Source organism: Drosophila persimilis, unplaced genomic scaffold, assembly GCF_003286085.1.
Source record: "Drosophila persimilis strain 14011-0111.01,24,50 unplaced genomic scaffold, DperRS2 tig00000124-arrow-pilon, whole genome shotgun sequence".
Classification (NCBI taxonomy): domain Eukaryota; kingdom Metazoa; phylum Arthropoda; class Insecta; order Diptera; family Drosophilidae; genus Drosophila; species Drosophila persimilis.
In genome coordinates, this window is record NW_020825294.1 from 1616705 (window position 1) to 1641744 (window position 25040).

General features: G+C 43.7%; 3 protein-coding genes across 4 annotated transcripts; 2 read left to right on the plus strand and 1 right to left on the minus strand.

Annotated features, from left to right (window-relative positions):
- Window positions 1-5508: 5508 nt before the first annotated feature.
- LOC6593818 (probable chitinase 10) lies at window positions 5509-13436 on the plus strand. Its single transcript, XM_026987317.1, has 7 exons — window positions 5509-5541; window positions 5609-9418; window positions 9485-9670; window positions 9726-10005; window positions 10069-11604; window positions 11669-11849; window positions 11912-13436. Exons 1-7 carry the CDS (start codon window positions 5509-5511, stop codon window positions 13293-13295), a joined length of 7410 nt encoding a protein of 2469 aa, XP_026843118.1. The 3' UTR covers window positions 13296-13436.
- Window positions 13437-14257: 821 nt separating this feature from the next.
- On the plus strand, window positions 14258-24936 carry LOC6593814 (transmembrane protein 65). Of its 2 annotated transcripts, XM_002019025.2 has the most exons (6): window positions 14259-14887; window positions 23625-23750; window positions 23891-23932; window positions 23994-24061; window positions 24118-24321; window positions 24392-24936. In XM_002019025.2, the coding sequence occupies exons 1-6, from the start codon at window positions 14587-14589 to the stop codon at window positions 24527-24529; spliced, it is 879 nt and encodes a 292-aa protein (XP_002019061.2). In that variant the 5' UTR covers window positions 14259-14586; the 3' UTR covers window positions 24530-24936. The 2 variants fall into 2 exon arrangements, with proteins under 2 accessions (XP_026843326.1, XP_002019061.2); XM_026987525.1 differs by lacking the exon at window positions 23625-23750 and having other exon boundaries at window positions 14258-14887.
- Window positions 14909-15502, minus strand: LOC6593815 (general odorant-binding protein 28a). The gene has a single exon (XM_002019026.2). The coding sequence runs from the start codon at window positions 15475-15477 to the stop codon at window positions 15046-15048; it is 432 nt and encodes a 143-aa protein (XP_002019062.1). The 5' UTR covers window positions 15478-15502; the 3' UTR covers window positions 14909-15045.
- Window positions 24937-25040: the final 104 nt, after the last annotated feature.

Here is a 25040-nt window from a genome sequence, read left to right on the forward strand (position 1 = left end):
TTGATTTTTATTGGATAATTGTTATTATAATTGTTATTCTTGATTTTTATTGAATAATTGTTATTATAATTGTTATTCTTGATTTTTTTGGAATAATTGTTATAATAATTGTTATTCTTGATTTTTTTGGAATAATTGTTATAATAATTGTTATTCTTGATTTTTATTGAATAACTGTTATTATAATTGTTATTCTTGATTTTTATTGAATAATTGTTATAATAATTGTTATTCTTGATTTTTATTGGATAATTGTTATTATAATTGTTATTCTTGATTTTTATTGAATAATTGTTATAATAATTGTTATTATAATTGTTATTCTTGATTTTTTTGAATAATTGTTATAATAATTGTTATTCTTGATTTTTATTGGATAATTGTTATTATAATTGTTATTCTTGATTTTTATTGAATAATTGTTATTATAATTGTTATTCTTGATTTTTTTGGAATAATTGTTATAATAATTGTTATTCTTGATTTTTATTGGATAATTGTTATTATAATTGTTATTCTAGATTTTTATTGAATAATTGTTATTATAATTGTTATTCTTGATTTTTATTGAATAATTGTTATAATAATTGTTATTCTTGATTTTTATTGAATAATTGTTATAATAATTGTTATTATAACTGTTATTCTTGATTTTTATTGAATAATTGTTATTATAATTGTTATTCTTGATTTTTATTGAATAATTGTTATAATAATTGTTATTCTTGATTTTTATTGAATAATTGTTATAATAATTGTTATTATAACTGTTATTCTTGATTTTTATTGAATAATTGTTATTATAATTGTTATTCTTGATTTTTATTGAATAACTGTTATTATAATTGTTATTCTTGATTTTTATTGAATAATTGTTATTATAACTGTTATTCTTGATTTTTATTGAATAATTATTATTATAATTGTTATTCTTGATTTTTATGAATAATTGTTATTATAATTGTTATTCTTGATTTTTATTGAATAATTGTTATAATAATTGTTATTAGAACTGTTATTCTTGATTTTTATTGAATAATTGTTATTATAATTGTTATTCTTGATTTTTATTGAATAATTGTTATTATAATTATTATTTTTGATTTTTATTGAATAATTATTATTCTAGATTTGTATCGAATAACTATTATTATAATTATTATTTTTGATTTTTATTGAATAATGATATATTTTTGATTTTTAATGAGTAATTATTTTGGTTGGTCGGAAAGGGGTATGTCGAAATTTTGAAACTAACTTGTCAAGGTCCGATAGCACAGAAGTGTGGATACTAAATTTGGTTGCTCTAGCTCTTACAGTCTCTGAGATCCTTGAACTCATATTTTGCGATATGCAAAGCCGACCATGCAACCGAGAAAGAGAGAATGAAATTGTTTTCTTGATTCTGGCTATAATAATTATACGATCTGGTTCAGATTTTGCATTCAGAAGATATAGTCATCCTCTACGATTCTGATTTCTGTTTTCTCGTATATCCGAAATTGTGGATGCCACAGACGTCCGCCCTTTGTCCTTTGAACTATACTTGTAACAGTGAAATATCACAGAAGTCCGGATATAGAATGTCGATGCTCTAGCTCTTATAGTCTTTGAGCACTAGCCGCTCATACTCATTTTGAGTATCGGGTATAATAAATAAACAGTGGGGACTGCAATTTACCGCAATAAAATGAAGCCGATTGAATACTTATATACTCCATATTCCTGATTAAAACCAACGAAAATAATATAAATAAAGTAAAGTTGTCTCCGTATTCATGCGTTTTTATAAAATACTCTGTAATTCTATAGAACTCCTCGTGTTCTTCCATGTAATTTGGAAAATGCAATCATTTCCTATACAGTTACAAGTGAATGCCCCCTGAAATCAAAACAAATTAAGGAACCTCCTATCAATACTCCCCAATTAAACGCCTCTTTTTAGCACTCCAGCATCCATTAATCATCCGACTGCAACTCCTGCCATCAACAAAGCCGGCCAGACCCCTACCATTATGCAAATATTTCAAAGCATATTAATTAGGCCTCCTCGTATCAGCGTCTCTTTCTGGAGAAATGGACCAGTTTCACGACTACGTGGGCGTTGACATCGGAAGCTCCTCCGTTTGCCGGCTGCCCGCGAATTTTGTTTTTATTTCAATATTCTCACATAAACAAGAAAAAATGCCGCAAGAACAGGTAATCGGCTGTGGTGCTGCTTTCTGTCTGCATAAATTATAAGGAATAAAGATAGTTCTTTGGTATACCCTAACCAATCGGCTTATAATATCCCTTTACTGCTCTGGAAAAATATATAATATTTTTTGCAACTTGTGGGTTACATTTTTATGGTAAGTCTTCCTTATTTTTAGCACTTTTTAATCCCCAACTTTATGGATAGTCATAATCCCGTTTCAAAGAGCATACAGGCAACGCTTTGGGGCTAGACAAAGCTCAACCTTTCATCTTTCTTTTACAAAACTTTAGAACGTTCTTCTTGTGACGTTCGTTTTTTTTTTTTTGCGTTAAATCGGGTATAAATAGGAGCCTCCTCAGGCCGTTTGCCAACAGTTTGATGGCGTCCGCGCATGCGTGAACGTTGAACGCGAATCGAAACGAGTGAAGGAATAAAGAAGTTTCGGATTACCCATTGGAATACCATTTTAAAGAACTGAGTGAGTGGGAGGAGTGTGGTGATGTGTTGTGTGCGGGGTACACTTTCTTTCTAGAATTTGTGTCGCCAGTTAAAAGAAAAAAAAAACAGTAAAATTAATGTACGAATGCATACAGTACAGTGGTGTGTCCAGTGGTTGATGGATTGAGTGAGTCGCGCGGCTGTACGTGAAGTGCATGGGGAATTTTAGTTGAAACAGAGCCCCAAAGAAGTTTATGTATTTTTAATAGTGCCACAAAAATACACGCGATTCTCCCTATATGTATATCGTATATAACCGAGTATATGTATATACTACTTGTTTCAGTGTAAATATATCCGAAAAGTTGCTGGATTCTCATTCTAATTCAAATCTTCCACGCTGGCAAAAAATGTTTTCTACGACCAGAACAGAACACCTTTCACCCTAAACTCCTACGAAGAAAGCTGCCAACCGAAAACCGGACGCACATTGCGCAATCCCATGGAGCATCCATGGAGGATCCAGGGAGAAGAGAGAAAGATCTCTGGATCTTGGTCTTGGCGTTCAATGAACCCCCAGAACCTGAACCGCTCCGCTGCAGGCGCTTCCCAAGAGAAAGAGTTTTATCCCCAAAGAGTGTTTATCCCAAAAAACTTGTCCAACGTCTTTTTACACATATTTCTGCCCGCTGTCGTTGGTTACATTTCTTTATAATTACCATAAAATCGGCGATGTTACGTATCGTTTTTGGGGGACCACCACCAACGAAAAGAATAACATCCAAATACGAAAACCGGTTAACATCGTTAAGCTCTTAACCCAATTCTAAGGCGATTTGCATATCAGTCGAAAGGGGAAAATAAATTGGCAAAACAGAGCACCTTTCGGCCGTGGGGGAGTGGGAAAAAGGGAAAGGGGCTTGGCGCCCGACCACAGATAATAAATCAATGACCAGAAGGCAAACAAAAAGATAATTTAACGGAACAGGGCCATATATGTCTGAAAATGAATTCCATGTTGTTTTAGGGCCAGTAGGTAGGAAAAGGGCGCAGGGTGACAGTTTCTAACATATTTAACCTTAAAAAAACAAAAAGCATAGTGAACATATTGGGCTATAGCCGACTAGCAAGTGTCCTAATCAATATTATTCTTGGAATACGAAAAAATCAATAAATCAAAATCACTTACATTCTTTTTTACACGAGATCCTCCGGTAAAACCGCTTTCATATGAGTTTTTTATAAATTTTTTATTAAATGTTCATTTCTTGCGATCACTTTTCCTTCTGGAATTGTTTGCCCTTGGTATTTCACTCATTCGTTTGTATTTCACTCACTGTTTCACTCTTTCCTGAGTTTGTCACTTCCTTTTCCTTAATATTGTGCTCTCTTCGCTTTCCTCTTTCAATGTCAAATTCTAAGCGCATCTTACGTGCTTTGCAAATTTCCGCTCAACAATTTGCACATTTTGTTTTTCACTCCCTTTCAGGCGCGAACAAACACAAATGCATAGAAACTGCCTAAAAATGCCTCACCTCGTAATAGTATACATATGTGACTTGAACATGAGAGAGCGCCAACTAACGGATCTCCTGCTCTCAACTTTTTCCATGGGCGCTTTGCGCACTCCAATAGAACAAAACACAAATGTTTAAACTTTTTGTTTTGCCAAGAACTGACAACGAATGATTTCGCGATGGCAGGACGTGTACGACAGCATGTTTCAACGTTTATTTTGCTAGTAACTGAGGTTATGTTGAAGCACGCATTAGTGAAAGCAACAAAAACCTACGTTCTAAACCGAGATTTGGTGTTATTTATTGTGATGCACACGCCGGGTGGTTTTTCGACATTTTTCACACAAAAACTAAACTGAAACTCCGTGGCCGACTTAATTTTTGGCAGTAATTTTCCGGCGGCATTTGAGCTGCAGGCGCGCGCGTGACAAATGACTTCTAGCCGCTCTCTCGTCGCTCTCTTCACTCTTCCGTCGCTGCCTTCCCATTCCATTCGTATTGAATTCGAGCAAGGCCTGGAAAGGGAACAGTTATTCGCTTGCATTTTGGAAAAATCGCCATGTTATTAGATTAACCCTTCGAACGCTTTAACCCATCCGCTATTTTGGGGTAAAAAATACAAACAATTGAATTTAATCATCGCTGTTTAATATTCACATCTCCCGCAAAAGCAAAACCGCAGTGACCACAAGTAAATTTATAATCTTTCGGCACTTTCAATTGAATTAGCTTAATTGTTTGCACAATAAACAGAACAATATACTCGTACATATGAAATTAATGACCAATTTTGCCGGCATTAAAGATGTCACAGCACAAAAAACCAGTCTACTTTCATGCGAATTTATAACCATTTGACAAGAGGTGGGAAAGTTAGCCTGTTTTTTTTTTACTGTAAAAACAATGCTCAAGGTTCTACTAATTTGGGTACGTGCCAAGCCTATAGACAATTAATATAATCAATTGACTTACAGAGTATACAAAAATAACAACAAAAGGCATTTCAATAAGTTCCGGGGGGCGCAAAACGTAACTTCCCAATTTACTTCCCAATTTGTCATCCAAGAACGTACGGCGAGACTTTACTTCATTTATATGTATCCCATGCCCCATCATGAGTCGTCGTGATATGAGAGGACACTGGGCGACGTGACAATGTAGGGTGTGCTTCATGCCTTTATAAATCATACACAGAAGAGTGCAGCCGGCAGTTCCCAAAACTGAAACATGAATATGTATGAAATATTCAGAAATACATGCATATAATTATTATACTGCATTGAATATAACGGATTCTGGCTAATATATGATAAACTCCATATCTTTACAGCCTGTCTGGAAGGAGATTCCAAGAAGATGCGTAGGCCTACTACGCTTTTCAGGCTGCTGGTGCGTATATCTCTGAACAAAATTCCTGACACCATAATCTAAGCCCATTCTCTCATCCTCCTTCTAGCTCCTCTGGCTCTGTGCCGTGTCCGCCAATGGTCACATACGGATCGAGGCCCCGGAAGTGCATGTGGCGCCCAGTTACAAGCCGGCTTTCGTTCGCTCTGCCGTAGAGAGCATGCCCCTGGAGGATGATGGCGGTGCTCTGAGTCGTTTCAGCGTGAGACCCTCATTTGGAGACACCTTTCTGCCGCTGCGCAGCGCCGTGGAGAGTGTTCCCACAGTGAATGAGAAGAATGTGGCACAACTAAGGGAATCCTCGCCGTTGCGTTCCTTTGTAAGGGACTCCGTTGAGGCGCCACCAAGTGACGAGGAAGAAGACTTTGAAGAACCCATCAATTTTGAAAGTTATGTGAGGGATATCGATGTGGGAGAGGAGCTCAAGCCCGAAAAACTCACTCAATTGTTGGAACCAGATCCCTGGACGGTGTCGGATAAATACGCTGCTTTCATAGCTCCTGGGACCACAGATGACTATCATCCACAGCCGTATAGAGCGGGCTCTGCGCATCAGGAACTTCTCAAGAGTGTAGATATTGAAGAGCATCTCCTGAAGACCGTGAACATTGAACAATTGGAGCATATTGATGAGCTCGATCCTTATAGGGAACCCCAGTACTATGGGGCGCTGGCACAGGCGAATCTAGAGGAGCAGGAGCCCGCCTATGGGGCACTGGCGCACCTTAAGGCAGCCGAAAAGAAGAAAAACTACAATGCGGCACCTAAGGTCCTGTGCTACATGTCCAATTGGGCCTTCTACCGCAAGGCTGATGGACAGTTTGCCCCCGAACAGATCGATCCAAGGCTGTGCTCCGCCATTATCTACTCCTTTGCCTCGCTGGATCCGGATCATTTGACCATACGAGAGTTTGATCCCTGGGTAGACATTGAGAATCAATATTACAAGAGGATTACATCTCTGGGAGTACCTGTGCTGATTGCCATGGGTGGATGGACCGACTCCAGTGGCGACAAGTACTCCCGTTTGGTGAGCGATGATATCAAGAGGAAGGTCTTTGCCTCCAGTGTGACTGGGTTCCTGCAAAGACATGGCTTCAGTGGCCTCCATCTGGATTGGAATTATCCGAAATGCTGGCAGAGCGACTGCTCCAAGGGTCCGTCGAGCGATAAACCGAACCTCACGAAACTCCTAAGGGAATTACGAACGGAGTTCCAGCGCGTGAATCCCAAACTCCAGCTGGGAGTGGCCATATCTGGCTACAAGGAGATCATCACAGAGGCCTACGAGCTGTCCGCGCTCTCTGACATTGTGGAGTACATGACGGTGATGACATACGACTACCACGGCGCCTGGGAGCGACAGACGGGACATGTGAGCCCGCTCTACGGCCAGAGTACGGATAAATATCCGCAATACAACACGGACTACACCATGCAATTGCTGGTAAAGTTGGGCGCCCGCCGAGAGAAGCTCATACTCAGCATTCCCTTCTATGGCCAGAGTTTTACGCTCGGAAAAGCTCAACAAAAGTTGGTGGGCGAAGGCGTGGCAGCCACAGGACCCGGCGAGGCAGGAGAGCTGACCAAACAGCCGGGCATGCTGGCCTACTATGAGATTTGTCAGCGCATTCGCAAGTCCAAGTGGCAGACGGGCAGGGATTCCAATAGAAGATCCGGCCCCTATGCCATGATGAAGGACCAGTGGGTGGGCTATGAAGATCCCGCCAGTGTGGAGGCCAAGGCCCGGTATGCGGCCAACAATGACTTTGCTGGAGTGGCCGCCTGGACGGTGGACTTGGATGACTTCCAGAATCGTTGCTGCAGTGAATCGTATCCTCTATTGAAGGCCATCAATCGGGCATTGGGGCGCCTGAATACAGAGCCACCAACGCGCTCGAACTGCGAACGTCCACCGGCAGTGGTGACGCCTGTGCCGCCCCAAATGACGACCATAAGCAGCGATGGATCTGCGGGTTCTGGGCAGAATCATCAGCATACGACGGCTTGGCCAAGCTGGGAGGCAAGCAGCACTACACCTAGACCAACTACAACTTCCACCAGAGCCCCTACAACCACGACCAAGCGACCCAAGACCACCACAGCCAGCACTACCAGTTCCTGGTGGAGCTCTACGACAACAAGGCGTCCCAGTAAGCCCACACGAACCACAGCCAGACCAGCGCACACCACAATACCCGCTGCTGCTGTCATTTACCCCGTGGTTCAGCCTTCGAACTGTGCTGCAGGAGAGTTCTATGCGGATTCGAAGAACTGCAATGCCTACTACCACTGCATCATTGCGGGGGAGCTCCGGCAGCAATTCTGTCCCGGTGGCCTGCATTGGAACAACGATGCCAAGGGCTGTGATTGGCCTGCCTCCGCTCAGTGTTCGGTGAAGCGAGAGACGAGCACGTCAAGGCCTCCGGCTCCGCAGCCTTCCACAGCGAGACCTCAGGCTCCTTCCACCTCAAAGAAACCCAGAAAGACCACTGCCAAACCCAGTCGGAAACCAACAAAGCCCTCGCAGCAGCAGGCGGCAGTGGGAGGAAGCACCACCAGAAGACCCTCTGCTGGTGCTGGAAGCACCTCTAAACGACCCTCAGCCGTGGCCGGAAGCACCACCAAGAAACCCCATCGCACCACAAAGCGCCCACGCCCACCCATGTCTGCCCGCTGCAACGAGGGGGAGTACTACACGCACAAGAACTGTGGCAAGTACTACATCTGCATCAATGGTGCTCTGGTGCCCAGCGAATGCGGTGGGGATCTCCATTGGGATGGCATACGGAAGATCTGCGATTGGCCGCAGAATGTGCAGTGTGTGACGAGCAAAAAGTACCTGAGGATCACACAATCCACGCGGAACAGCGAAGAGGATCCCTGCAATGGGGAGGAGAGAGTCCCATATCCCGGGGATTGCTCCAAGTATCTGTTTTGCTTGTGGAATCGTCTGCAGGCGGCCGATTGTCCGCCAGGATTGCACTACAGTGAAGCGCTGGGGAACTGCGATTGGCCAGCAGCTGCCAAATGTAATCAGAGTGGAGGAAGTAGTGGATCTAGCGGAGGATCAGGCACCAAACCGAAGCCTCCAGCAGCAGCCAAGCCTGCGCCTACAACAAAGAAGCCCACAACCACGCCACGACCCACTTATCCCACGGAGAAGCCTCTGCTGGAGCCCCTGGATGGCTACTACAAGGTCGTTTGCTATTTCACGAACTGGGCCTGGTACCGCAAGGGCTTGGGTCGCTACACACCCGACGATATCAACACGGATCTGTGCACCCATGTGGTCTATGGTTTTGCAGTGCTGGACTACTCCGAGCTGACGCTGCGCACCCATGACTCCTGGGCGGACATTGACAATAACTTCTATACGCGTGTCAGTGGCCTCAAGAGCAAGGGCATCAAGGTGAGCCTCGCTTTGGGGGGATGGAACGATTCCCAGGGCGATAAGTACAGTCGCCTGGTGAGGAGTCCCTCGGCCCGTGCGAGATTCATACGTCATGCTCTCGAGTTCATTGAAAAGTATGGCTTTGAGGGCTTGGATCTGGATTGGGAGTACCCTGTGTGCTGGCAGACGGAATGCAACAAGGGATTCGCCGAAGAAAAGGAAGGATTCACCGCCTGGGTGCGGGAGCTCTCGGAAGCATTCAAGCCCCGGGGATTGCTGCTTTCCACAGCCGTGTCTCCCAGCAAGAAGATCATCGATGCGGGCTATGAAGTGCCAGAACTCTCGCGCTACTTCGATTGGATCGCTGTGATGACATACGACTTCCATGGACAGTGGGACAAGAAGACAGGACATGTGGCACCACTCTATCATCATCCAGATGATGATTTTGATTATTTCAATGCGGTCGGTATTGCAGAAGGGACATTTCTCTGGCTTTTTCTACGAATCTTATCCTTTGTTTTCTTGCAGAACTATTCCCTGAACTACTGGATTGAAAAGGGAGCTCCGTCTCGTAAAATTGTGATGGGCATGCCTCTCTATGGACAATCCTTCACTCTGGAGAATGCCAACAATAATGGTCTGAATGCCAAGGCGCCAGGACCCGGTCAGGCTGGAGAATTCACCAAAGCTGCAGGATTTTTGGCCTACTACGAGGTGGGTCTTGGAATACCTTAAACATGAAACAAACTTAACCCCTTTTCTCTTTTAGATTTGCGATCGTGTGAAGCACCAGGGCTGGGAGGTTATCCAGGACGAACGTGGCCGCATGGGTCCTTATGCGCGCAAGGGCACCCAATGGGTGTCCTATGACGATCCGGAGATGATTCGAAAGAAGTCCCAGCTGGTTAGAGCTTTGGATTTGGGTGGCGGCATGGTGTGGGCCCTCGATTTGGATGATTTCCGCAATCGTTGCGGCGATGGCGTGCATCCTTTGCTAAGGGAAATCCATGATGTCCTGAAGGATCCACCCAGTGGCTATGAACCTGCGCGTGAGTTTTTGCTTGAAAGTGATTTAGTTTTTGTTTGAGAATGCTTATAAATCTTCTTTTTAGCTGGCTTAAACCCTGTGGAGCCAGAATCTGTGGAAGAGCAGGCCATTTCGGAGGAGGGAGGTACAGCTTCTGTGGAAAATGAGACAGGAGGAGGAGTCTCACAGGAAGTAGCAGGAGAAGAAGCCTCTCAGGAAGCAGCAGCGGGAGGAGAAACATCTCAGGAAGCCGCGGCAGGAGAAGCTTCAGGAGAGGCCACAGGAGAAGATGAAAACGAAGGCGAAGCCGTGGAAGTGGAGGCTGCAGAGCCAGAGCACAGTTCCTCCCAGGAATCCAGCAACGAGGCAGGTGGCTCCTCAGAGTCCTCTCAAGAAAACGAAGTCGATCCCAACGAAGACATCGAAGAGGGTGACTTTGAAATGGAAGCCCAAACCTCAGGGGACTTTAAGGTCGTCTGTTACTTCACCAATTGGGCCTGGTACCGTCAAGGCGGTGGCAAGTTCCTGCCCGAAGACATCGATGCGGATCTTTGCACCCACATTGTCTATGGATTTGCTGTCCTAAATCGAGACAAACTGACAATACAGCCGCACGATTCGTGGGCCGATCTGGACAACAAGTTCTACGAGCGGGTGGTGGCCTACAGGAAGAAGGGCGTCAAGGTAACGGTGGCCATTGGCGGATGGAACGATTCCGCGGGCGATAAGTACGCGCGTCTGGTAAGGAGTGCCCAGGCCAGGGCGCGATTCATAAGCCATGTGATGGACTTCATCGAGCAGTACGGCTTTGATGGCCTGGATCTGGACTGGGAGTATCCCGTGTGCTGGCAGGTGGACTGCAAGAAGGGCACGGCCGATGAGAAGCAGGGATTCACTGATTTGGTACGAGAATTATCCCTGGCCTTTAAGCCCAAGGGTCTGCTGCTCTCGTCCGCTGTGTCGCCCAATAAGAAGGTCATCGATGCCGGCTATGATGTGCCAGAGCTTTCGCGCTACTTTGATTGGATCGCTGTGATGGCCTACGACTACCATGGACAGTGGGACAAGCAAACAGGACATGTGGCACCCATGTACGAGCATCCCGATGGTACCGCCACCTTCAATGCCAACTTCTCCATCAACTATTGGCTAGAGAGTGGCGCCGATCGAAAGAAACTGATTATGGGCATGCCCATGTACGGCCAGTCGTTCTCTTTGGCCCAGTCGAGCGATCATCAGTTGAATGCCCCCACCTATGGCGGGGGAGAGGCAGGAGAGGCCACCAGAGCACGCGGATTCCTCGCCTACTACGAGATCTGTTCGTACATCCGCCAGCGGGGCTGGAATGTGGTCAGAGATGCCAGAGGCAGGATGGGGCCGTTTGCTTACTTAAGAGATCAATGGGTGTCCTTTGACGATGCTCCAATGATTCGCCACAAGAGCGAGTATGTGAAGGCCATGGGCTTGGGCGGTGCCATGATTTGGGCCCTAGATTTAGATGATTTCAAAAACGACTGCGGCTGTGAATCGTATCCTCTGCTGAAGACCATTAATCGTGTGCTGCGTGGCTATGGTGGACCGCATCCCAAGTGTTTGCTGGAAAATAGTGAGAAAACTATGAGTAAGTCGAGGAAAATAGCCATTATCTATCGATCTTTAATGTATTCTGGTTGTAACTCTTTCAGTTTCTGGCGATAAAGAGTCCCCCAAGCCCACCATCAACACGAGTGCTGCTCCTCTGATAGAAACCCCAGGAGAACCCTCTTCTGGCCAGGCTATCGACTGCAAGGGAAGGAATTATATGGCCCATGAGAAGGATTGCAATAAGTATTACATTTGCCAATACGGAGAGCTTTTAGAACAGCGGTAGGCCTTTCAGAATTATATCCCTATATCCCCTATATTCATGCGATTTATTTCCTTTATAGCTGCCCAGCGGGTCTCCATTGGAATGAAAACTACTGCGATTGGCCCAACAATGCCAAATGCTCCGTTCGTGCGGATCAGACCACTCAAGCACCGGCCGTGCATCGACCAAAACCCAGCAGCACCACAGTCTCCCCTGCAGCTGCTGCCACGAAACCCACAAAGAAACCGTTTACCCCACCCAAAAAAAAGCCCATCACGAGGCCCAAGCCAACGCCAGCACCTCCACTGGGCAATGGGGAGGACTACAAGGTCGTCTGCTACTTCACCAATTGGGCGTGGTATCGTCCTGGACAGGGCAAGTACGTGCCCGAGGATATCGATGCCAATTTGTGCACCCACATTGTCTATGGCTTCGCGGTGCTGAATAGCAATTCCCTGACGATCAAGACCCATGATTCGTGGGCGGATATCGACAATAGGTTCTACGAGCGAGTGGTAGAATACAAGCAGAAGGGTCTCCGCGTGACTGTGGCCATTGGTGGATGGAACGACTCCTTGGGCAGCAAATATGCCCGTCTGGTGCTCGATCCTCAGGCTAGGGCACGCTTCATCGAGAGTGTCCTCAGCTTTGTGGAAAAGTATGGCTTTGAGGGCTTGGATCTGGATTGGGAGTACCCCGTATGCTGGCAGGTGGATTGCGCCAAGGGATCGCCTGCCGAGAAGCAAGGATTTGCGGCTTTGGTGAGGGAACTCTCGGATGCCTTCCGGCCCAGGGGTTTGCTCTTATCTGCCGCTGTCTCGCCCAGTAAAATGGTAATCGATGCGGGCTATGATGTGCCCCAACTCTCGCGATACTTTGATTGGATCGCCGTGATGACCTACGACTTCCATGGTCACTGGGACAAGCAGACAGGACATGTGGCGCCTCTATACTATGTAGAGGGCGATGCCAATCCCTACTTTAATGGAAACTTTAGCATTCACTACTGGTTGGATCAGGGCACTCCCGCGAGCAAGCTGATCATGGGCATGCCCCTCTATGGACAATCCTTTTCCCTCACCGATCAAAAGCATCGCTCGTTGAACGATAAGACTGCAGGACCCGGACAAGCGGGCACCTACACACGTGCCGGAGGATTCCTGGCCTACTACGAGATCTGCGAGAAGGTCAGCAACGGCGGCTGGACTGTGGTCAGGGATGAGGAAGGTCGCATCGGTCCGTATGCCTACAGTGGCAATCAATGGGTCTCCTACGACGATGTGGCGGACATTCGACGCAAAGCGCAGTTTGTCCGGAGTCTGAAACTTGGCGGCGGCATGGTCTGGGCCCTGGATCTGGACGACTTCCACGGTCGTTGCGGCTGTGGCAAGCATCCGCTCCTGCGCACCCTCAACCAGGAGCTGCGTGGCATACCCGGACAGCGGGCCAACGATTGCACATAATAATACGTTTTGGAATATTACTAAGTGATCACATATCGTACGCTACGACGCCTACAAACCTAAACACCCAAAACCCATTGCTGCTGACTGGGCTCGCAATCTACTGTCAAGATTTTTGCCATTTAGTTGTATAAGCACGAATCCAATCCCCCCAATAAACTGATATTTTATTCTAAACAAATATTCTAAATGAGTTCCACTCCTATCAGCTTTTGTCAGCCATTAACAGGGTGTCAATTTGAAAAGAATAATTGAACCATTAAGGAGTGGGATCAGGTCAAGCAGTGTCTTATGCACATGAAAATCGATTATACATACATATGTACATATGTATATACTGGACCTCTGGTAACCACACCTGGGACTCAATTGGAGAAGCCCTTACATACAAAATATGTTGAGTGAAAAGAGCAATGCTACTTACATATTTGGTGATAGACGGCCCAGTAGCGCGAACTACAATGATTTTACAGAGAGGACAGCCAAGGACAGCATCGTTTATTAGATGATAAAATATATGAAAAATGTATAACTTTAAAATTTATGTAGCTTTTTCATAAAAATCTTACCTTTTTTTTGTATAATAATTAGCAATCGTTCTTGTCTTTTTTAGACTCCCGCTTATTTCTTTCTCTTATTTACAATGTGACCAGTCGTGTAAAATTGGTTTCCTCTGTAGTTCCCATGTAGCAAATTTCATCCCTGTGTAGTTTCCATGTATCAAATATATAATTTGCCGAGTCAGCTGTTGCTACCGCAATCAACCGACAAGGGTTGCTTTGTTTTTTCAAAATATCAATATCTGTAATGAGTAATTCATTATATTCGTAGAATATTTATCGCGCAAAGGCATCAATATTAAATGGTGTTTAGCTCTCTGGCGGTGCTTCACCCCAGAATATATTAAAGTGGTATTTTAAGGTTTAACTATAGAAAATAGGGTATAAAAACTTCCAAGCAGACATATGGTGTTTCACAGCAACATGAGTTAGCAACATGTGGCCGGACAATATTTCTATGCCGCCCCAAAAGCCCCAAAACCCCACTCGTGTTGAATGAACGTGTCGCGGATAACTAGTCTGAATTCGGAAAAATCCGCTTTGTTGGCTTCTGTGTGTGTGCGTGCTTGTTGTGTGTGTGTGCGTGTGCGTGGCAAAAGTTTCTGTTTTTGTTTATACTTCCAAGCCGCTCTCTCTTAGTTGTGACGTCACATCAACGATTCGATCATCTTGCGTGCAATTGCAAATTGTGTAATAGTTTATTAATAAATAAGACCAAAAGCATAGTGAAAATGCGACGACAATGTCAGGCTGCATTCAGGCATCTAGTGCGTCACTGCCAGGCGCCCACAGCCACAACGATAACAGCGACAACGACAACAATGGGAGCCCGAAGATTATGTCTACTCCCACAGACGTCTCTGCTCCAACAGATGCCCCTGCTGACTCACAGACGGTACTCGAAGTTCAGCACCCACCTGAGCGAGGAGCGGGCCATGGAGCTGCTGTGCAATTTGGATGAGGAGGAGCGCCACAACCTGCGCGATGCGTTGGGCAAAATGGATGCCGACAAGGAGAAGAAGATGTACGAGAGTAAGTGTGTCCACAATAAGATTTGCTCTTTCAAATGCCATCATTTACTATCTCTCTAACAATTACATCGAAACTTAAACAGAGTTCGCAGTGGAGTGGCCACTCCTGGTATTGGTCTTTGTCCGGTTCCATCGTCCTTGGGGGCACTTGGGGTTCCTTTACATCAGGCCATGTTTGACGGCCTCGCTCTTGAAGCAGGCGCCATAGGCTTCGGCAGCCTCGCAATGGTCATCCGGCACACTGATGGCCGCACAGATATCACCAATCTCCATGGCGATCTTTAGCTTGGCAGGATCGTTGCCGGTGTACTGCTTGGCCTTCTCGTGTCCGGCGACAGTGTCCAGCTTTCCGTTGCCGTCGAGCAGACCAAACTTCTTCATCACACAGGCACGCAGGCACTTGCCCTCGTAGGTGGCGGCCGGCTGTTTCTTGACCAGATCCTGCAGATCAGTGTCTTTCGCACCCACTTCGCCCAGACAGGTCTCGGCGGCCTCCATCATTTTGGCCATGGCCTCCTTCTCGTCAAAGCCGCGCACCAAAACGGCGCCCAGGAGCACCACAGCGAGCAGAGAGCACACAAAACGAGGCATAATTTTGCTATTTTTTAGATGCTTAGATGTTATCCCAATGAATCGAATGACAAACTGATATATCTCCAAAGATATGGCCCACATTTATATAGCTCCCCGAACCACAAGGGAGATTCGCTCAGCTGTGAAATGATATACCAGAGCGTTTAACAAAACTTTACAATGTCCCCACAGCTAATTGCCCAAATCGCAATTGTTATTATTTAGATTTTGCACAGCTCTACTCGGGTACTATTCGAATTTATGCCAGTTTGCTGAGCTATAAGCAATAACTGAAACAGCAGCCGCCGCCCACATCCGACACGCAGGTCTCTACAGAAATAGTACTCTTCCAAAAAAAATATACAAGTGGCTCTCAATGTCATCTCATCATGACGCGAGAGTTTTTCTACTTTCGGAAGGAAGTCTCTCTCTCTCTCTATCTATCTGTGTGCGTCCTGCAAGTCCTTTTGGACTGTGCGTACGTGACCAAGGTCCTTTTTTGCTCCAGAAATCACCACAGATTTGCCATTTCCCATTCGCCCTTCCTGCGTTTGAATGGGAGCAGTTCTAATCGTATTTCTTTTTGCTCCTACGTGCAACATGTGTATTTTCGGGACCAAAAATCAATCCCCACGTGCGACTGTTCATCATTCAGTTAGTCGCCAGGCCACACAAATTGCGTTTGACAGATAACAGGAGGAACAACCATTCCCCACTCTTTTTCTCTTTCTTTTTCCGACAGTACTACACTTCGTATCTGAATGAACATTGGGTAGATGGTTAGATAAAAGGTTTATGTATTACTCTACCAAAAAAAGAGACTTCGTCGTAAAATTAAGGATCCATAGCTCTCAAAAGAGGTCGCTTTTAAGGAGTAATAGGAACCCGATTGAAATAATTCTAGTAGTTTGAATAGATAAAAGTTCAATCTACAACTCTGCCGAAGGGTGACCTTGTATCTTGGCAAATTATAGATACCACAGCGTATATCTCTACCCTAACAGGGAAACAGTTTAGAAAATACACACAAAATTCTAGAATTTCCCAATTTGCAGCCGGAAAAAACTGGAAAAAACTGTTTGTCCAACAAACACAATATTTGTTTTACCTTTTCCCTCGCTCGTTTTGCTGGCAATGCAAATGAATATGGAAAATACTCTACCGCTGCCTGCCTCCAGTGAAAAAAATTCTTTAAATATGTGCATTTATTTACGCAGTAAAAACAAAACAGAAGGCAAAAGCAAAAGCAAAAGCAATGCCCTGCATTTAGTTTCGTTTGAATTTTTTCGCTGCTCATTAAAATTTGAACAGAGACCGAGATCCGACCTTAGAGAACTATTCCGTACAAACAAAAAAAAGAGCAGCAGCAGGAACAACTTTCACGTTGCTCTGGTTGCAAGTTGGCTTTAATTGAATATGAAAGAATGTGCATACAGCATTAGATACACTTTTCAGACAAACAAAATTGATTTTTATACACGCTTCAGGTGCCGCTGAGTGTGCCGCTATATAATTAAGCAGGTGTTGTGATGGAGAAACATATAATTTGGCTTGAATATTGTAGGAAATAAATGTTGTTCTGCCAAAGAATCATCTAAAGACCGATTTAACCATGACTGTTATAGGATATAGTAGTAGATTTGATGTACAAATTGTCCTTACCTTTGAAGAAAGTTATTTAAATGCCTTTTTAAACATGGTTCCCTTGTTTTCATAGCCTAACCAGTCGAAAAGTTTTTGTTGAGGCACAGGTGACGATTTAAGGGCTCCGAAACGCTCCCTTAATTTTGGAGTAAGTAGCCGGTGGGCTATGGAAGGTTTTTCTAACACCTCACTGCTCGTAGAGCCTCAAGCAACTGTACGATTATTGAGAGACATTCCAAACTATAATCTTTGAAGTATTGTGTATTATCTGTGCTTAATTTATGAGATAGAACAGCTACCTAAAAAGCAAACTTTCCTCAAATATATGGAATGAAAAAGCCCGCCTTAATTTCTTAACAAACCCCTTTCCATATTTATAATACCCTCCTGTTTCTGTCAGAGTTAAGCAGAACTTTGCACACTGCAAACTTTCTGATTAGTTTTTCCGCAGCCTCCGGCACAATGTCGGCGGTCTGGTTCTGATGTTGTCACAGCGAAAAATGTTCGGGGGAATCTGCCTGTGAATTAAACAGTCGCCAACGGTTAGTCGTTGCCAAAGAGGCGTCTGTTGACGGCATTGTCTTAACTAATCAGCGAAAGCACTTGGCGGTTTGCTCACGTAACGCCTGACGGCTTGCGGCTAATGCAGATAACAACTCGTCGACGGTGATTTACTAGATGCCGGGCAGAATGTTCAACAAATACTCAAACATCAAAAAAGTGAAGCACCGCAGCACGTGCTTGAAAGATAGCCAACAAATTGTTGAAGATAGGAGAGTTTTTAAAGGACATTTATGTTTTTTAAGGAATAATTTTTGAGGACTTTGGAGTGCGAGAATGGATCAAGTATTATAATTAGGGATCGATCTGTGCGAATTTGTACTGACCATGAACATAATTCCACGAATGTGCCTCCCTATAGAAACAGGGCTAGTAGAGAAAGTGGCAATTAATAAAAAATAAGAGATTCCAATGCCAATAAACCGTCACGTCCTTGCTTCCAGCTGCTGTCATTGCTTTGAGATTTATTCTTCGCCTGTCAGATGCAGACGCGAAAAGTGCCAAAGAAAATGCGCGCGAATCCCGTCTGCAGTCGCTGATAATTTTAGTTTTTTTTTTGTTGCACTGCTTTAAAAATTTAAAGTTCATGCGCAGCACTACTATAGATATATAGTCCCAAATCCTCATTAAAATCTGACTCACTTAATTCATATTTGTTTATCTTTGCTTTATATGTAATTTTCCTTTCGGCCATCAATGCCTAACGTCAGAACCTCTATTATCTGTATTCTATATCTGCCAAATATACTATGAAAGAGGCGTCTGCAGATGGTACTTGTAGGAATAAACTCTTTGAGTGCCTTTCGCTTGAAACTTTTTAACGAATCAACAGAAATGGAAAAACTTTCGTTGTCTTCAATTTGGTGTCTAAACGGCCACTTAACTTAGTTTTGGAGTGGAAGAAATACTGCAATTTCTAGGCCAATAGCTAGCCAGAAAAAGCAGAAAAAATTCTAGTACAAAGATAAACCGAAACGATTGTAATACAAAGAAAAATAACCAGAAACGATTGTAATAGCAAAAACAACACCCCATTTATTTCTTGTTGCTTCTTGCCAACCGCAAAGGTCTCTCCCTCTCTCTAGGAGGCGGAGGTGTCAGAAGGGAAGCTTTTTTATGACTTGATGGCCAGGCAGCGCAGGCCATAAAGCTCGAATCACTTGTACTAGCCCAAGTTAATGAAATTAGCGGTTCGCTAGGCACCCTGCACTCCCAAAGGAAGCCCGCACAAAACTTCCACGCCACAGGCAGCGAAACTCTTGAAAGTCGAACAATTTGTTTGCCATTGGGGTGGGTCCTTGCTGGGATTGGGGTGGGGTGGGGTGGTTGCCCCAACGCCTCGTTGTCCAAGGTTCTGTAAGCACTAAATGATGTTCATTGTGTGGCTGGGGCTGTGCGGAGAAATGTCAGTAAGGCATTGGAAGTGCCTTTTGGCTGGAGAACATATTCTATTAAATCCCGATTTGACCCAATTGGGAGGCACAGCATGGAATCTCAGTGGTTCAATCTCTGAAAATTCGTTCCACTTTATAACAATTACCCTGTCGAACATCGTACATCGCATGCTCTGGGTAAAATGGATGTGGCTATAAATTTGAAAGCCGAAACGAAGCCACTGAAAAATCGATACGGAAAAATCGCAGCAATTTAAATTTAACGCAGGGTGAATTATCCTTCAATAAACTGCAGTTAAATGCGCTGAATACTTCACTCAAACTGCAGTTTAATTCCGGTGCATTCTAAATAAAACCTGACAGCGCGTGGCTGTGTATACTAGCTATAGTAATTTGATTCAATGTGTGAGGCAATTTCTTTGAAGCACGTGCCAACAGCTCTACAGCGAGAGAGAGAGAGAGGGAGAGGGTCCTGGAGTAATCTCTGGCTCCTTTAGAGGCAACAGATGCTGCTGCTCCTACTGCTGTGTATCTTTAGTCGAAATACCCAAAGGAAATTGCTTTCTGCTTGTGTTTTTTCGGGCCATAAAACAAAGAAAATCGTTAGTCACAGTCACAGGCACAAGACACACACAAAGGTGCGGGCCCAATAAAAGTGAAAACCGTGCGTTTAAAGCTCTCCGCTCCCAGATGCTGGCCCGGGATGCCTGGGATTCTGTGGACCCCTGGATGGGGTGGCTGGGTCGGAGGAGGCTTGGAAGGCGGAGGCCACACACAACTAAATACAGAGGATATATACACAAACCATGCTCTCTGACAAGGCTGCTTGTTTTGTGTGGGCTTCAGCCTGAGAGCCTCGGGGTTTTATTGTATTTCCTCTCTGATTGTAACACATTGTGGTGCAGGAGGATTAGCTGGTTTTCGGTTACGTTTTTAAAGGCCACGATAACACGTTAACGCCGTCGAGGTTATTGGAATACAAAAGGTAAAAGAGCTTCAACTTTAAGTAGAAGTTGATTTGACTACACCCTGAGGAAAGCTTTAGCTGTGCGCATAAACTTCGTAGTTTATTTGAAACTTTGTAAAGGATATTCAGTAGCTTTACCCAAATATAGCTTGAATATTTGGCCTTAAACAGAACTAAAAGCAAAGTATTTAACTTATAAGCCACTTTTAAGACAGCCTTTCTGAATTTTGGGGCAGTCCAACAGCAAGGAAACACCCTTATTAGCGAAACTCGATTCGAGCATCATGCACACGCCATGCATGTTGAGCATCAATAGTCCAGCAATCATGCACACGACATGTAATTTACTGTTGTGCGTTCTTGGGCATTCTCTTCTACAGGATTCGCTTGTGCGCCTCGAGTCCATGCAGCAATGTGCCGCCTCATGTTGGAACGATGGGAACTGTTTGGAGCAAGAGCCTGCCCAGGACCCTCTAAAGAGTTATGAGTACGCACAAGTCCCAAAAACATTCTTTCGGCGATAGAAGAAATCGAAAAAAAGCATGGATTTTGTTAATTTTCCTAATCTTTGGTTAAAGCCTTTTTAATGCACCCGCAAAACTGCATTGCCTTTTCCTCGTTATAAATATAGACTAACATCAAATTATAGTCTTCACACAGCATCCAACATCTGACCTCAAAGTGTGCTTTTCTCACCCGATGACCTGATAAAAGGCCAGCAAATATGAGAGATGTGTTTGGTGTTGATATGGTTTTTGCAATTTAAATGCAAAGTAAGTGTTATGTAAATTGCAAAGGAGCTCCACTTCACTCCACTCCACAGATACGAGCATATATCATCCTTATATACATACGCATTCCCGCGCCAGCTCATGTCCCTTGGTGATGGGATGCTTCTGCTCCCTGCCCTTGATGATGGGATGCTCTTGCTCCTGTCTCTTTGTGGGGGGGGCTGCTTTTGCTCTCTGGCCATGAACTGCCTGGGAAATCGTTCACAGCAGCAACAGATACTCAAAAGGAAGCACACATCGTACCGTACTATGCATCGTATATGTATGTATATACAAAATCCTGTGCGCATCCGTACAACCCACGTGGGGGGAATAGGGACGGAGACGTGACTTCCTGTTGCTTCCTTTTTGGGTTGGGTATGGTGGTGTCCCCCTTCCTCGGTGGATGGGAAAATTGCTCAGCCAACATGGCACCCCGTTTATCTTTTGTAGCCCCCATAAACGTGAAAAGTTTAAGAAGAAAGTATTTCTTTTTTTATACCCTACCAGAGGTAAAAAATGAAAAAGGGAACCGCTAATGCCATAAGATATATATTACTTTTGGTTCGATATGCATCTTTCCATGTCTGTTTCCAGATCTTGAGCAATTTCTTTGCAGCTGCTTAGGATACATAAGCAATCTCCCGAGCAAAGAGTATAAAAACATCTGCGAAATGGACTTTTTTTGATGTTTTTTCCTGCTTTTACCCTCCCGAAAAAGGTGAAGACCTCTCTTGACTTGAAAGTACTTGAATATTATATCTTGAATTGAATTTCAAAAGAGACAGCAAGGAGCAGCCACTCTCTAAGAAAATTCTTTGATTCCCAGCATCGTGAGATAAAGTCGCGTGCCAAGGAAACGCGATACCAAAGGCACTTCAATGGGAGTGCAGTGGAAAATCACAACCAGACCCCAAATAGCATAGGTGTCCCCCTGTGTGCGTGCCACCGAATGTGGCAAGGTCAGGATTACTCCCGAAGGCATTCCTGCGATTTTACGACATGATTTAAGGGACCCGAGTGGGAATTCCAATGTTAAACACTTTGGGGGTCAAGAGAGGAGGCAAGAGATGACATAATTACCCAGCTTATGGCCGCCAGTGTCATGTGAATGCCACGCACATGGTGAATGAATACACACGAGTGAGTAAGGGTATATGCTTATGTGTGACACTGTCTGACAAATTGCGCCCCTGCGGCCGCTTCTACGGGTACTATTTGCGGTTCAGCAGATTGCTCAGAGTCCGCATCAGGGGCGGAATAATTAATTAAGGCGCCTGCTCATAATGATCAACTAATGATTTTATGGCGTATCCTAATTATTCGAGGATACAGCATATTAAATCCTCCAAAGTTTTTGTAGAAGAAAGAACCCATTAAGGGGGAGTTTGTCATGATTGAGCCACTGACTTTCGTCCTTGAAGTGTAATTAGTATGTATATTCGTAGCGTCGGCGCGCGAAAGCGTTGCGGCTAACTAAATTCCGCTAAAACAAGCGTAAAATGGTCCTATTAACAGGCCTTTAGCACACATAGAGCACTCACACCACGCATCATGCACGGGGCATGCTTTTAAAGGCGTGAAAGTGTGGACTGGAAAAACTATGATGGCAGCCCCTACTTAAAGGATCGACTATGGGCATACCCACTAAATTAGGGTACATAATCTTTGCAGAGAAAAGCATCTAAAGGACAGAGGAATAGACATGACAGGACTTTAAAAATACATTCTCTTGAAGTACTGCCTTTTATGACTATATTCTGGATTATATTCTAAACGAATAAAGATGATTTGTAATTAATTGGTAGATCGTAGCTATGTATGTAATTCGTGCCACCAAATATCAGCCTCATAGCAGCAGAATTGTGGATAAAACATTAATATTCTTAATTTTTTTTAGAGAAAAAAGTAATTTTAAACAGTCTTGATCGGAAATATAAAAAACTATCTTCAATCAATATAGATTAAAAACGAAATTAAACAATTAAAAATAAAAACCACACAAATATAAGTTAAAATTGAATTAATAAAAAATATAAATATAAAATACGGAATTAAAAAATTAACTATAAAAAAATAACTTGAATTTTTGTAATTCTTTTTTATAATAACAAATCTTATAGACCGAAAGCTCCTTTAGTTCTTAATGACTGAATGGGAGGGGGGCTTTTCTCCCCTGTTGCACATACACCTTCCCTTCGACGACTGCCAGGGTATAATGATGATGCGGGAAAACTTCTCGCATATACTCGCACACACACGTACGCATATACTCCCCATAGGGGAGCTGTTATATATGAAAATATTCATAAACCACATATGTACACACACACATAACAGCAAGGTCATAGTGCATTGAATTTGCATTTTATGTGGCTTAAATGCAGGTCGTAAATAGCCAGAAGCGGAAAACTAAAGACCCAGGGAGATGAACGGGGAGAACCCTCTTTGGTATTATGTTTTATGAACGGAAGTAAGCTGCAGTGATCCATTAAGATACAACTACAATTTCCTATTTCCATTAAACATTCTGCTCTATTCTATTCTATTCTATTCTACTCTATTCTATTCTATAAGCATGCAGCGAACATACATAATTTAGTATTTGTTTAAGCCATCAAACAGTTACAATGACTGCAATTAATCTGTTCTTTTTTTTGCATATATACATCGCCTCTTGATTTTGAACCATTCGCTCTACACAAACAACAAACAACTCTACTCTTTATGCCCGAACAATGGAACAACAACACTCAATCACTCCCGTCTCTCCATACTCTATCCACACTGTCTGTCCACACACATCTGACAATTACACGTATTCTGTAGGCCAGCTGGCTGTTGGCAGTTGGCGGACTCGCTTCGGACGACTCTCGAATAAACCGACACTGGGCCAGGTGGATCCTTCCGGCTCTTTTTGTGCCGTTCCCGATGAATGGCTGCGAAAGAAAATGGGTAAAGATTCAATCAGCTACTAACCAAAAAGGTCTCCTGTCCCCTTCTGCAAGATTCAACTGCAATTCGACTAACCGATTTTCCCGTTTTTTTGCTGTAGTGGATATTAATGTATTTACTTTCGTTTCTCTCATTCACAGTTGAATCGGCAGCGCCACCCACCGCAGGACAATTGTCCAGCAGTAAGTATTGGGTATACATTTCTCCTAATTAAAGCCCTCTAAATGTATTTTCGTCTTGCAGTTTTTTTCGTGAACGCAGTGCCCTTTATAGCCTTCGGTTTCCTGGACAATTTCATCATGATCACGGCTGTGAGCTTGTCTTTGAATAAATAGTAAAAGCAAACGCTAACGTTTATCAATTGCAGGGCGAATACATTGAGCTTTATATGGGCCATTTCATTACCCTCTCCACAATGGCTGCTGCGGGGCTGGGGAATACCATAAGCGATATTATGGGCATTACCATGGCTACATATGTGGAGCACGGATGTCAGATATTGGGCCTCAAGCAGCCTCAAATGGCGCCAGCGCAATTTGAGCTCAAGTCCAGCAAGCGAGCCTCCAGTTTTGTAAGTAAACGGATGCCCACAGAAGAACTCGAAGCAGCAGCTTATAACAATAATAATTCTATTATTCTAGGGTCGTATTATTGGCATCACAGTGGGCTGTTTGCTGGGCATGTGCCCCTTGTGGTTTATGGAAGAGAACAAGGATGCGGCTGGCTTTGGGCCCGTGGCTGCAGCCGACAAAGAAGAGGCACAAATTGTACATAATTAGCTTAAAGTTACTCTGGTCAATTAGAGATGCTGTATTGTCTTTATTATGTTTAATTTATTGTTACCATCTGAAGATTTTATTTTGATATTTTGATATTAGACTTAAACTGCCGGCTGATTGATTTGCTTTAAACGTCTACGTCTTGGCATTTCATTTCCTTCAACGAACAGACGACAAATTGTATTTCCATCGAACGGAAGCTCAGTTGCAATGCATAAACGAACTAATGAGACACTCAATGTACCTACTAATCTATTGTACTACTATTAAAGTTCATCCTAGCTCATAATCTACACGTATACTCTTTTATAGCAACAATTAGCCTCTAGAACATGTACATTTTCGCGCACCGCACTGGCTCTGCTCTGACTGCAACTAAAATCGTTTTTAGATAGAGCCTTAACACTCTCTATAATAAGCTCTGAGAACGAATACTTCAGTTTTGTATACCTTGCAGAGGGTTTTATACTTGTATTTATAAACCTTATGATATAATCAAAGGCCATTCCGA